The sequence below is a fragment of the Ooceraea biroi genome, chromosome 9 (assembly GCF_003672135.1).
Source record: "Ooceraea biroi isolate clonal line C1 chromosome 9, Obir_v5.4, whole genome shotgun sequence".
NCBI lineage: Eukaryota > Metazoa > Arthropoda > Insecta > Hymenoptera > Formicidae > Ooceraea > Ooceraea biroi.
In genome coordinates this window covers 1684925-1700030 of record NC_039514.1, presented here as the reverse complement: position 1 = coordinate 1700030, position 15106 = coordinate 1684925, and the positions used below count along the sequence as shown (strand labels likewise).

The 15106-nt window shown below is 45.4% G+C and overlaps 3 protein-coding genes across 3 annotated transcripts; 2 read left to right on the top strand and 1 right to left on the bottom strand.

The window, feature by feature from the left end:
* Positions 1-166: 166 nt before the first annotated feature.
* Positions 167-3171, bottom strand: LOC105276249 (dnaJ homolog subfamily B member 13). The gene is given in 7 exon segments (XM_020030670.2): positions 167-888; positions 890-1049; positions 1230-1401; positions 1561-1738; positions 2044-2188; positions 2388-2609; positions 2745-3171. Coding segments are annotated over 7 exon segments (1212 nt in total). The 5' UTR covers positions 2882-3171; the 3' UTR covers positions 167-690.
* On the top strand, positions 3171-8205 carry LOC113562624. Its single transcript, XM_026972550.1, has one exon. The coding sequence runs from the start codon at positions 3196-3198 to the stop codon at positions 3967-3969; it is 774 nt and encodes a 257-aa protein (XP_026828351.1). The 5' UTR covers positions 3171-3195; the 3' UTR covers positions 3970-8205.
* A 167-nt stretch (positions 8206-8372) lies between these two features.
* LOC113562623 lies at positions 8373-14476 on the top strand. The gene is made up of 6 exons (XM_026972541.1): positions 8373-9544; positions 9796-10337; positions 10631-10775; positions 10942-11159; positions 11234-11572; positions 11672-14476. Exons 1-6 carry the CDS (start codon positions 9331-9333, stop codon positions 12182-12184), a joined length of 1971 nt encoding a protein of 656 aa, XP_026828342.1. The 5' UTR covers positions 8373-9330; the 3' UTR covers positions 12185-14476.
* Positions 14477-15106: the final 630 nt, after the last annotated feature.

Sequence of the window (15106 nt, the reverse complement as noted above, 5' to 3'; positions counted from 1 at the left end):
AGTCATATGATTGCCCGAGATAATAGCTCAGCGTCGTGGCTGGCCGAGACGAGGTCACGACGACGTACTCCGTAGCTTATTTACGGACGACTTGTCCTAAGCGCTTCTCCAGTCAAATCAACTCGTCGTTCCCTCCACCTTCTCAATGTCAATGTCTGTTACATCATTTTTTTTCCGCATGGAAAAGTTCAATAGAATAGATCATTACAAGGTCACGAAAAGTATCGGTGGAGGGCCCTTGCTAGATCGATTCCGACCACCGTCGGAAAGACTGTCGCTAGATCCCGCAAGATGGAGGCACTCGATATATCGGGAGCGGTCAGCTCGCGCCTCGCGTCGCACATCCGAGGGCGAGGGTCAATGGTCAATCGGTTATTTTCGTCTGTGACGTCAAAGCAAAAATCCCCGCAAACCATTTTCGTAACTTGTACTTTTGCATAAATCCCGATGCCTCTCATGAAACCGCTCTTAAAGATCTCGACGAAATCAATAAATATAAGAATAAACATGCAAAACGTGTTGTGGTATATAAACTGAATAAACTAATTGTAGTGTATAAATTATATAAAAGAAACTGTTGCTTGCCAAACTGCGTCGTTCGATGAACATGATCTTACATTCTCAGATGCTTACGAATTTATTACCGCGGCGAGATATCTACACTCAAGTTTTGCAATAAATCGGTCATAATTATTGCGTGGATACGCGGAGAAATAAACACGAATCATGATACAAAAGTATGTTTGTGGGTGCGATTATTAAATTACATGTGACTTTTAATCGATCCGCTTCATCGTTCGTATTTCGTCGGAGTAAAACACCTTCGTCGACGTTCATTTTATTGGCCAATATAGGACGATTAATATATTCAGCACCTTCAATATTCTTTGACACGAGACACTTTGAAGGCTCTTTTGATATGATTCTTGCTGGATATTGGCATATAAACCGGAAACTCGATATTAAATCCGAGTATTAGATCGCCTCTTCGCTTTGGATTTGCGGGAAAGGGCATACCTTCGCCTGGCAAACGTTTGGTGTAATCTGGCCTGTGAGATGTGAAAAGTAAGCAACAATTTAAATAACAGCTGTATCTCAGTTACGTAATGTTAGTTTCAAGCAAATACAAAAGTCAAGCGATACTGACGAAATTTTCTTTCGCCAACTTGTAGAGCGGAGGAATATGAATAGCGGTCTAGCGGATCGATAGAAATTGAGGATTTTCGTACGTAACGATCGACGTTATCGGGATCCGCAGGATTCTATCATCGATGGTATCAAGCGTGAGCACTGTTCCGGTCAGCGCCTCCCTCAAAAAGATATCGACCGTCGTACGTAGATCCGAACCCTCTCGCCGGAATGTTTTGTGAGGCCGATCCTCCGTCACGAAGATTACATCCGCTACACTGACGTATGACTCGGTACAAATATCAAATTCCGTTATAGTTTTGTTACAGTTAATATTAAACTTTTAACTCGTATTCTTTAATTGCGTATAATATTCGGTCGATCACGATCGGTAGGTTGAAAGTCAAGATCAAGGAAGATCGACGGGCTTACCGGGTATCTTTGTGGGCCCTTGATCACCTTTTTCTGAAAAGACTATTTTAGTACCCGCTGGGATTCCTGGCTTGATGGGTACCGTCAAGATTTTCCCCATCGATACCGTTGTTGACTTATCATCGCCAGCTAAGACCAATCTTTGTATCTTTATTTTCTTTATTCCACCGAAAAATACCTAAAACGCGCGCAAACGCTTCTTGCTACTCTTACTACGCGACATTACAGTTATTTTTGTCTTCCGTACCGTACTTTTGTACGTTGCAACGTTTATCGCACGTATTTATTTACGATTTTCCTTCTTTGGTAGAAAGTTTAGTAGAACTTTGTAAAAACTTGGATTTGACAATATTAAATTCTTATACTTCTCAAAGGGAGAGAAGTCGTTCTCTCGAGTACTTTGTAATTAAAGATAATTTTTCGTAAGATAGACAACGGAGCACAAAGAAAAATTCATAGATATAAAAAATGAGGGTTGTAAACCTCCGAAAGAGTTAGAAACAAGATTTTGATCAAGGGTTCTTCCTTCCGTTTTATACCTCGACCTTCGGGAAAGTCAAACAGAGGTTGAGACTCTGTTAAAATATTCAAAAGATCGCCGTATGGATTTTCATTCGCAAAAAATTCCCTGTTGAGAAAATTCATGGTAGTTGTTAGTTTTTTAAATATCAAAAGTCTTTAGTGATAACTACGTATTCCGAAAAATTGCAAATAAAACAATTCTTTGATATTAGTTCCATCATTGAAAGGATATTAAAATCAGTTGTAAATTTGCGATCGCATTCTCCGTGGAAAAGGATGAAAAACTCGATAGTTTTTCGTTTGACCTAAAGGTTCGCATCGGCTCGCCGTGATAAACGTAAGGTTTCACAAATCCTTCTGGTCTCGGCACACCATTTTTAAGACCCTCTTCACCGTATTGATCATACACGGCCCTTCTAAGAGGATCTGAGAGCACGTCATACGCTTCAGCTGCTAAGGCGAAAATCGCCTCGGCACCTCCATTCTTTTCCCGTGCGGGGTTATACCGTATAGCGCATCGTCGGTATCTCAAAAACAAAGTAACAATTTAATTATTACAATATCATTTATCAATTACAACAGCAGAATGGAAGGAGACAATGTATCATTCAAACTTGACGAGAACTAATCATCTTGTTCTCACAAAGAAAACTTTTACTTACGCCCGTTTGATCTCTACGTCGTTACAATGTCTTTCCAGTGACAATACTTTATAATAGTTTACACCATGTGTAGCACAACTGCATTTATTACGTGATGCAAATATATCAAAGTCTCTTTTGGAAACTCGAGAAATCATGCTAGAAATGAAAAAAACAAACAAGAAAACGAAGAAAAATAAGGCAAATCTTTATTGAAAAATGACACTTGGCCATGCGTGGCGTTGCGATCATTGGAAACAAGACGATCGGATGCATGATGCATCGTTACGCAGCGACAATCCGTCATGTGTTTTCAACAACCGATGCCGACGACAACGGAAGGTTGTCTACGTTGCTTCATTATCAAGAGATTCAAGTGCATTATTAAACGAAGTGCATAACAATAAACCGAATTGGTACGGGGCAGCGGAACGGGCAGGAGGAAACGTCCACTCGAGAAACCCTTACCATCATGGAATCTGATGAAAGCGTCTCAAGATTTGCCGAAAAAAGTAAGCACGTGAGACGAGTTGATCTTCTAAACAATAACACAAAGATATATATGCGCATACACATTGTATGTGCAGTTGTAACGAAAAGAAATGTCAAAACTTTCTATCTGTTGGCAAACACAGATGAAGCGAGTGAAATTTGCAAACGGGAGAGACGTACTCGCGACAGGACCGATCGCGGAAAAATCATCGTCGTGGTATCAGCGGCAGAAACAAAACCACCCGCTTCTAATAAGAAATTGAAGAAGAAGATCGACGATGACGTTAGTCTCTGCAACGTTACTTCCTCTGTACATTCTGTACGGATGAAGGATTCTGTGGATGAAGACGGCAAGGAAAACACGGGGGAAAAGCGCATTCCCAGCGAGTCAAAGCTATCGCGTGGCAACTGCGAGACGGACAAGATTTTTCCGCAGCAACAGCAGCGGACGCGGGCGAATCGATCGCCTAGACGCGAAAGCGCTGCTATTCCAACGTTGTTATGCATCGACGATAGACTCGTGGATGCGGCAGCGACTGGAGTCAAGCCCAAGATCCCGAGACCGGCGAACGCCTTTATGCTCTTCGCTAATGAATGGCGAAGGAAACTTGCCGCCGAGAATCCTCGCGAATCCAACAAGGATATCAGTGTTAGGCTAGTTGTTCAAAAGCAGAGTTTATCGAGTTTACTGTACTTTTTATTTTTTTCTTTTTTATTTTTTGTGATACGTGGTGTCGCATGTTTTGTAGATTAAAATTGTTGAAAAATTCAAGAATTACATCTTAAGAAATAGTGCTTCCTTTTCTATTATTTTAGGTTAGGCATCTTCTGGAAAAACATGTCAAAGGACGTGAAAGAAAAGTACTTTGCACTGGCGCGTGAGGTGGACAAGGAACATAAGAGAAAATATCCCGGTATGAGTTTTGTAATAACATATTTTCTTTTAACATTACGCTATTTTGTTTACACGCATCGGGCAAATCATCAAAGTTTCCTCCGATTTATCGGACATGTATAATGTTATATGACGCGCGTTCCGCACAAGCTACTGCACCCTCGGAATGCGTCGCGACCTATCGAAAGACAGGTCGCCCAAATCGAAAATCCTATCACACTCTCACGCGTCGTGTGAAACGACGAAAGTTTCGACGAAACTGTCGAAGCGTGTTCTATAAATAGCTATGAATTAGATAATATCGATCGCCAGTGATAAGCTGCGACCCGCGTTATCAGCCGAGGAAAAACGAGAAGCTTTCTCGTCGGAACCTGACCATCTTACCGGACCAATTTATAGCGTAATGTCGTTCGAAAAGAGAACTAGCAAATACTTTCTATTTCGGTATCACTGATTAATCATTACTATTATACGACGATTAATCGAGCGTTTTTATAGTTTACGTGCAAAGTCGCGAATTGAAATTGAAGGTTTTTGCAATTGCTTGAAATCCCTTGATCGAGACATACGTGTTCCAAGTGGGTAGACAAAATTTATCTCGAGAGGAAATGAGAGAAATCGAGAATCGGTGTTCCGCGAAACCGCGATTTTAGGTCGCTGATGACGGCGACGGCGACGACGAGGGTGAGCGATTCTCGCGGGGCAACAGAGGAAGGGACGCGGGAGGATGCGAGTTTTGCGGGTCGAGGTACATGGTGGCGAGAGGAGAGAAATATTCTCGGGTGAGTGACGCGGAGAGAACGCGCGCGCGGGTGGGAACGGTGGAGAGAGAGACCAGAGGTATTGATTGCGACGCGGGCTCTAGGAACCTGCCCGATACACGACCGCCGGCTCTGCCTCTACCTACTACCTACACCTACCGAAGCCGAGCGAGCAAACGCGCGATTATGCTTCGTATATCCCGCGTTGCTGCCGAGCATTCGTGCGCGAGAGTAACATCGCACGCCCGGCCGCGAGTGCATACGGACCTAATGCCCATCACTCTAGTGTCTCGCCTCTGACTTTTGCGTATTTCTCGCTTTTTCTCCATTCCTATAATTGTGCGTATAATTGTCATTTTTTCCATTCGAATTATATTCGTCTGAATATCGAAATTGCAGTCTGCTCAACGAAATCTTTTGCATCAAAAGGTCTTACGAAGGAAGAAGAGGCGGAGGAGGAGGAGGAGGGGGAACACACTTTTGGCGCGGTTTCAAATGTTTTCAGATATATTTGATATTTTTATTGAGGTTTTCCCATTTCTATAATATCAAAATGTCTTTTTCAACCGGTAAAAACGGTTGCCAAAGTTGCGAAAAAGACAGTTTAAATGGCAAATTTTTCATACTGATTTTACGTAGCCGTGTCGCTGGACACGGATAGTAAAGATAGTTAACCCGTCAGATCGATACGTATTATTTTTGTCCGTATCTCTCGTAACCAGCAGTGTTCAGAACACGGATCCTTTTTTCTTTGAGCAGACCGTAGATTGTCCTTGTTATTCTCGCAACTTTGCTTTTTATGTTCATCATATCCGCATCGTGTTCATGGTATGACAATTGATATTTGTTGCATCCTGCAACAGTTTGAGCTTCTTTGCAGCGTAAGCCAAGAGAGTATATATGAGTATAAGAAATGACGTATGTAGCATGAAAGAACCATGCGTGTAATAATGACATTTCTCATACATATAGTAATATAACATCAAATTTCATGATGTGTAATTCCCGTATATTATATTTGAACATTTAATCGTATCTCGGCTCACTCGCAACAAGCACGGCGCAATTTTGCCCGTCCTCGTTTCCAACCGTCTGCCGATAATGTAATCGATGCCAATTTCAGTCGGGCCGGGCGTCCCGAGTGGTCAATTAAGATCACCGAGAAGCGGCAAGACCACATCGATGTGTCCTGCGCCGTCGAGCATCGACGACGCGTCGACCGAATTCACGTGCATCTGCGCGCGTGCGAGGGATAGCTGATGGAGGGTTAAAAGGCCGAAAGGGGGTGGCGCTCAGTAGGTCGCGCCGAGAGAAGCCGTCAAAATGTCGAGGCCCGTGCATCCAGGCAGCCACGACGACGAGCCGATGGTACGCGGAGGAGTGTCGCGCGGCGTGCACCGAGCTGATCGCCGGTCATCGATCCACTGACGTGCCAATGTGAGAGAGAGAGATATATGAGAGGAAAAGAGAAAGAGTGAAGGTACGAAGAGAGAGAAATGGTGGCTCGCCGATGCACAGGATCGCCTTTGGTATGGGCGGATCAGCAGATAATGAGAGAATATTTAATCGGCGACGGAAGCGATCAAATTAATCGGTCACCCATACACACACGCGCGCGCGCGCCAACAGGATAGCGGATATCGTGATGCGTTTCTCATTAGAAGCATGACCACTTTGTCGCGCATTGGTAAGCGCGCAGTAAAAATAAAAATTTTAACGAATCGTGTGTCGTTTTTCACGAGCAAACGCAGACATTGAGCATCCAAAAAATGTACTCGTCGAAACATTTGCTTCCCTAATGTGATATAGCTTGTTCACCAAGCAATCGACTTGATCTCCTTTGACCTTTCGGAATTCTCTATACTGGTCTGAGCATCATCTGTCAGGATGCACTCGCAAATCCAATGACCGGCGTATGAATACGAAAAACAGAGGGAGAGAGGGAGAAAGGGGGGGGAGAGAGAGAGAGAGAGAGAGAGAGAGACGAATTATCGACTCGAGGCGAACGCCGCTCGCGGAACTGCGTCGATGCGAGAACGTTGCACGAGGGCTCCAGCTTGAAGCCGTTGAAGAAGGCAACAACCGTGGACGGAAAGAGGAGAATACTGCCCCGGCGCGTCTCTTTTTCTCCACTTCTTTCTCCTCTATCCCTCTTCTACATCTCTTCTCAGTGACGGAATTACAGTTTCAAGCGCCCTAAACGAAATGACATTGTACGTTACAACGATCTCGTGCGATGTATAATTTGAAAGAGTTTTCTAATCATTATTGAAACGATGGAAATTTCTTTTTGTAGATCGTTGTATATTATTCGCAGCCATTCATCTGACATTTGAATATTAATGAATGTAACATTTACACAAATACAACATTTACACAGCTAAAAAGATGCAGAAAATAGGATTGTTCGACAATCGAGATCTTGAGAGCGAGCGCTCATCGGTAAATTCGTTACTGCCTCCTTCACTTTTACCCGCGTCCCTACGTCCTCGCGACGCCCGCGAGAAGGTGTGGGGAAAGGCGCCCTCCATGCTCGTCCACCCCCTTTCGCGCCGACTCGTCGATGACGAAACGCACGTAAATTCGTCGCGGCGCCGTCGCCACTGCCGCCGGGTGAAATCAGTGCGATCGGAGTGCACCGCAAGGGAAGAACGCGGGTCTCCCGTGTGCGGCCCGCCGTTCCCGCTTGCGGCACGCGCGCGCGCGCGTCCGCCCGCCTGTTCGTTCGTTCCTACGTTTTTTCGTGTCGTTATCCTCTCCATGCGAGTATAACAGCCAAGTGACAGTGGGAAACGGACGAATAAATAGGTCGTTGTGCGTGATATGCTCCGAAATGCGAAACAGAAATCGCTGCAATTCCGCGAATTATTACGCGAAATGCTTCGAAACTAAAACGGAAAGTGCAATCGTGTTCGTTATAGCAAATGCACCAGAGCGAGCGTACTAAATTGTTTGTGATAATAGCGTAGATCAATGCATCGTGAGATAAACGACCAAGCAAGAGAAACGTGCTTCTCATTGAGTCCCTCATTGAGATCTTCCATTACGATCGTTTAGCGAAAAGAGATGCGCGGCCTGGGACACCAGCTGGGAGGAAAGAAACATCGTACGGAAATAAAACGGAAGAATCGCCTGGAACTGTCTGATCGATGCGTCGCGTGGTCGCTGGCTCGAGTAATTAATTAATTAAGAGCGAACAGCAAATTAGAGCAAGCGTGCAAACGGAGAGGAATCGGAAAGAGTTACCTGACGATTTTACGTCCAATCTCGTCGTCGAATTTCGCCCGCAGGAGCGAAGATTAATATCTCGCGAAAAGAGATCCATCGACTGAAATACATTGCAAAAAAAAAACAGATGTAAAGGCGACGTTTGTCGAGCGGGAGAACGGTGTCAACAGAAACACAACGGCAAAAGATCGAACTCGTTCATCGAGAGTGCAGGAGGGTGCAAGAGGGTGCAAGAGGGTGCGAGAGGTGCAGCAGGAGCGCAGCTTCTGTCATCGATCTCACCGTGGCTGCAGCGAGCATGGCGCGGGTCGCCGGACCACGTCCGCATGCGGACATGCGACAATCCACCACCAGTGAGCGCGTGGCGATCGACGATGACTGGATGATTAATGGACGTGATTGCCAATCGTGTTGCAATCGTTAATCCGTTGACTGTCATTATCGAGAAAAATGACGATGATGTCGCTCGCGACAGAATCACAGACCCTGGAATCTTCTCGACGGAATGCGCAAAGTCGATCGAATGAGTGTGTCGACGCGTCCTCCGGCAGTTACGCGGTCCTCCTCCCACGTAAACGTCTGGCGACCTCGCAGTAAGGGCGAGGGTACGAGATTCCGCGCTCGCGTTCCGCCTCCGCGTGCTTCCAGAGCAGGGACGAGAGCAACTGCTGCGCGATTGCGCGCCTTGTCCCGCGCGCGCGGGTGATGCGTACACTCGCGAGACGCGCGAGTGGTCCACCTAAAGAATCGTCAATCGTATCTGGCTGACAAATGATACGATGAAACTTTGTACGTGTCGCTAGTGTTGATAAAATGTGTATTCATGAAATTGCTAAAGTGCAATTTAACGACGATTCGCTCGCGCAATGTTGCATTTCTCTCTCTAGAGCGAGACTCTAGAGAGACGGAAATTCGAGCGAATAGACACAAACAAGCGATCGAGTTAATTAACGATCAAACAAGAACCTGATCGCTTCTCGCGCTCGCTGTCATGAACAATACTAGGAGAAATCATGAGGAACACCGAGGGAAAATAAGTAATCAAACGATAGCGTACACCTTTTGGTCGATCGGAGCATCAAAGTATGATTTGCGTAATCGAGAATAAATCGCAGTCTTGCTCGATGTCTAAGCGCGATAGCAGAGAGCCTGAGGGTGTCGCGTGAGTTTTAGAAATTAGATCGACACGAAAACAATTTCAGGTAACATTCAGACGCGTAAAACCGTAGAGATGGACTGCTGCAATTATATTGAAGCTTATGCGGCAAGTGGTCACTTTTATCCGCAACAGCAGCAGCAGCAGCAGCAGCAACAGCAACAACAACAATATTTCTGTTACGACAACGGTAACACGGCATACGCCGGCTACGATGCCGCTCCGATCTCCAACACGATCAATATTAACGCTCGATACAATGGGGCGATACTACCCACGTATCCGACAGGTAGACCTTCGTCAACTAGATTCACATTGCATTTCAAGTATTAAATTGTAAAAAAATATTTGTCTTATTTTTCAAACATTGCGTACAGAGAAAAAAAAAGTAAATTGTTACATCTCTTTTATATGTTCTCTTTTTTCCTGATTTTAAGATATTTAGTTTAATGAACAAATGAAATGAAAATTTAGCTAAATTTATATGATAGATTTATGTATATAATAAAGAATGAAAGAGATTCATGTTGAATTCTGCAGATTACGTGTACAATCCGAAAGAGGCGAGACTACGAAAGGCGATGCGCGAGCAGACTCGCGAGCTGTCGCGACGGTCGATCCTGCAAAGCGCGATCGCGAACGCAAATGCGCGCACGGCCGCGATCGGCGGCACTGTTTCCGCGTCGATGGCTGGCAATTTCCTGAACCAGCATCATCGTTTTGATTGTTCATCCGTGCCTATGAGTTCAAATGTGGATCCTCATCAAAGGATCGAGCCCTGGTTTCAAGCGGTACATCGGCCAAAACTGGTACACTCGCCGCGAATCGGTGACTGGTACGGGAACATGGACGACGGTCCGATCGAGAGACTGCAAGCGATGGGCGCGATACACCAGCAACAGCGCGATCTCGACAGATCCATCAAGGATCAAAGGACTCAAGCGGCAGAATGTGCCGTGTCATCGTTCGCCTCCAACGGGTATTTGCCAGCTTTCGCGGTCGCGGAAAGGGAAATCCGCCGACAAGAATCGACAACGGAATACGTCGACTTTGTCGACGGTCAGAAATGGCATCCTTACCAAGTAATACATCTTTGTTCCTCAATGCTGTTGTTGACAGAGTTGATTTCGACTCGTAAACTTTGCTCTTTAATTTCACGTAGAATCTGCTTCCGCTTAAAAGTTCTTTCAAGAGTTTTCCGTTTCTTTATATGCGATCTAATTCTTCGTAAACGCGACGCAATCTTATTTCTCGGCAACTTTTCTTGAAAAATACGCATAAAATACGTGTTTCTGCAATTTATGTAACGAGACGCGAATAGATACTCCTCTGATTGGGTTACCATGTGTTTGCGAAAATCGCATGACGTTTGCAGAACAGCGCGAGTCCTCATCCACATGCAAGGACGTCTCATCCATCACCGCAAATGAGCGGCATTCTTCACCCAAATGTCCAGAGTACGAACGCGCATGGACACGCACACGGTCTATGGGGCCAATTTTGTCACGGCGTGCTACCACGTGAGTCTTAGATACGATATTTTACTCTTCTCCACGGTCCGTATCCGATTTTAAAGCATTTTCCATTTGCTCGATAACATGAGAGCGTTTCACTCATGCGGAATGAACGTTGCCATTCTGCAACATTTCTCACAAGACTCGTACAAGTTGTACGTGAATTTTTCAGACATGCCGACCATGGCTTGTAACGCTGCAATTCGAGGTCCGCGGCATGCAGTTTTTTTACGGGATCGCACGCCAACTAGACACCGTGGATTTTTGGAGGACGTATCACAGATGGTCTACGCTCCGGACAAGATGCACATTGGCATTCGCGCATCTTATCCACCATCGGATCATCGGGTATCCATTATTTGCGACCAACAGATTGTAAATTCAGATAAAGTATGGAGAATCATGCGACAATCAATGATGAAGCATGAATTTATCCGAGGATTAATATGAAATTATTTATGCAGATGCCGAGGTTGCTGGAATCAACGGTGGAATCTGTCGTAGACTCGACGACGGCGACAGCAATGACGACGACGACCATGACGACGACGACGACGGCGACGATGGCAACGACGACGACAACGACGACGGCGACGATGGCAACGACGACGACGACGACGACGACAACGACGACGACTACGACTACGACTACGACTACGACTACAACTACTACGACGACGACGATGGCGATGACGACACCGACGACGACGACGAGTCGACGTGAAGAAAAGGATGGAATTAGATGGGAACGAAAAGCTGTCACTACCGCAATGTCCCTGGACGAACTCGTGCCAACGTCTATGGTAAAACGCGCGCATCTTCGTTTCTATCTTCTATGAAATTATCATGCATCTCACATATCTCTGACATATCTCTGAGCCTTAAGGAAATTTTATCCGCAGGAAGGCACCGTTTCTCGCGAGAAAGAACGAGGCGAGGCTCGGCACTCGAGCGAGCGATTCGAACCAAAGAGAAAATCCGTTCCGAGGCTTCCGGGTTTTCATCAGGCTTTTGGCTCCACGGAGATCGGCAGATTTTCCAGATCCAAGTTTTTCGTAAACATGGTGGGCGAGAGTGGCAATGGCGGTGACGTGAGCGACGGCGGCGATGGCGGTGATCGCGACGTAAGTAGGGAACATTCGCTACTCAAGACAATGGAGAGCGCAGTCGCGAGGGCGGCTGCGGCTGCGGCTGCAGCGACCGCGACAGCCACGGTAGCGACCGCAGCTGCGGCGGCAGCTGTCGTAGCCACCACGATCGACGCTGACAAAACGTTCGACGCCGACGATAACCGTGAAGCATTCGCCATCGGTGACGGCGCGCCGACGGCACCGTCGCCGATCAGCGACGCGTACTCCGGACAGCCGCACAGCTGGCACAGTCCACACGTAGGTGCTATAGGTAGCGAAATTTAAGCGAGTTCAATGGCGGTATCGCGCCATACTGTCTCTGCGATGTTTGTCCATTACTTTTGCCATTAAACAGCCTCGGAAAGTGATTACATTCGCGCTGAATGAAACGACGAAATTTTATGTTTCATCGATACAAGCGGCACGTGGAAAATGATGTTTTCACTCTCGAGTCACTGACAGACCTCGTTGACACAGTATGGAATATCGCTGCAGCTTGACTCGAGTAGGACGTTGACGTTTCTTCTTTAGACTAAAGTGATCCCCGTAGCGTTTTGGCGCGTGACAGACTCGCAATGTGGTTGAATGGTAATGGTAAAGACCATCTCTGGTCTCTTCGCGAGAAACGAGCGTGGACGGTTTGCGGATGCAAAGTTTCCGATGAAAAGAAACTATTCGTGCTTTGCGTTATACATGCAGCAACATGCGGAAATATTTTACTCTACGAGCATTGAAATTGCACGATAATTTCGGTATGTTCGAATAGATCGTTTCCGTAAGAAAGTCTTGATTGAAACGTATGACGCTGCTCGGAAAGAAACAGTGCGTGTCACGTCGAGCGCAATTGGTGCAAATCAGCGCCGATCAGCGGAAGGGGGTCAATGTTGGCGTACGAAACGCGCCGACAAACTGCGAATGTTCGTCGAGATTGTGCCTTCCAGAGGATCGGGGACGCGTCGGGAATTCTCGTCGAGTTCTCTCGCCTTATCGAGAATCAAAGCAGCACGATACATCGCGTCTCGTATGCCAAAAGGAAGATGTAATCAAAAAAGATTGTGCCGTGCTCGATCGGCATTTTCCATCACTGTTGTTACGTGTCGTCGGCGTTGTACACATCGACGAACGATTACCGCGTGTGACGAGGAGAATAAGTTATCTAGTAGATTTCTTAGAGGCGAGGTTATTATATATACGTATTACCGCGCGGAGAAACGATGAAATAAAAGTAAACACTGCGCGAGCGTAGGAAGCCAAGAAGCCGACAGGTAAACGCTCATCCGCTTCTGGAAGATAATCGCGAAGGGGAGTGCACGATGGTTCGTCTTAAGAATCTGCGTCTAAACGTCACTTTGAAGCTTTTACACTTTTTTTCGCTAATTGCCCCAAGACTCGCTTGTCTCATAATTAATAAAACTTATCTCCAGACCAGAATGTTATGACTGCAACGCTATTGATTAAGTTTAATTGGTCGACGTGGATTGTCAATCAGTCGTCAACGTTATCAGGTCTCGTTATCTCGTTACACCAAACGCAGATTAAACGCGATTTTTATTATAACGCGTGGTGTTCAAGCTGGTATATTTGGTACCCTGATCCCTGATTTGGTCTCTTGATCTCTCTTGACGTTTCGCAAGCAGCTTCTTAGTACGCGCTAGTATCCGTGACTTGCGTCTAGTCTATCGACCAGTTAATTCGAGATAAATTCGTGCCGAATACCCTGTATACCTATAATGGGACCAAATTAAACGAAAAACTTTTATGTCGCGTTCACCGTCGCGCTTACGTCCTGCGTACGATCACGTATAAGAAACCTTCCCTCATTCTGTTTGCGCGATCGCTCGCGAGTGAAAGCAAACTGCTATACAACCGCTCTGAAACCGCTCTGTGGAATATATTCTACCAAGAACAGTTTGTTGTGACACACATGAAAGTATAATATAATTGGAAATATATTCTACTCTCTTTGTTTTTGCTATACGGAATAATTACGCCTTAAAGAACATATTTGGACAGTTGTCAAATCGAAGCGTGCGTAATTTTCATAGCGAGAGAATGACGTTACGTTATAGGAGTAATCAAATCAAGTAATCTGCGACATCCAGGAAAAGCCGTTTTCTCGACGTCAATCGTATCGGCGATTATGCACGTGAGGAGATGCAAATAATCCTTACGCACAGTAGGGGACGAATTCTCTTTAACCAATCGGACGAACATGAATGTACACTGCGTGATACACTGCGTAATATTACAAGTAACGGTAGCTAAAGATAATAAAACACACCGACCTACGATAGACCTATGGCGTTTTATCCAAAATATACATGACGAATCAAAAGAAGTTTTCGATGCCGAGGACATCAAAGACCATAACATAATAACGTATTTTCAAAGATAAATCAACATTTGCGATCTAACTGTCCTGTATGATACGAGGTTGACAAAAATTCGTCGTTGTAAAATGTATACTTTACTCTCATTCGATTGGGTCGATCGCGAACGGTATGACAAAAATGAACGGATGTCTGTGCGACAGTAAAAGAAAAAGAGAAAAAAATAAAACAATCTGTCTTTAGCGTATTTTCTATTTTCCCTAGTTGATCCCGGAAGCTTATATAGCGACTCCGATGCTGCTTCCTTTTCCATCGTCCCATAATATCCTAGGACCCAACCAAGTCGTTCAGGGAATCACACGGAACGATCAGCTGATGTCGCGCATTTTGCCCAATGAGTGTTGCTGGCTTGCTCAAGGTGAACACACAACCACGACCAGGATTCCTCACGAGTTTCTGGTAACGATATCGATTTCGATAATTAATCGCGATTAAAATTAACCATGTCGAATGATGTCGTTTACATCAAAGCCAATTTGTACTGCCACTTTCTTATAAAATAATTGAATATTTCGATGTACTTTTAATCACGCACGCACGTGTAAGCAGTGCTACTTTTCAAAGCTTCAACTAAATCTATACGATGAATTTATGCAGACCTGCGCAACATTACTTGACTGTTCTCGTCGTTCGAGCGAGGGAAGATGGATCCGGCGGAACGCGACAGTTGCACATCCAATAAAGCTTCCAGTATCGCTCGCGCGGGATAATCCAAACGTGAACTACGTGCAAAGAGTTATTAACGATTGTACGCAACGAAACTGTGTCATTTTCGGTGCAGATGGATTTGGAGACGACGACATTCGACGACAACACC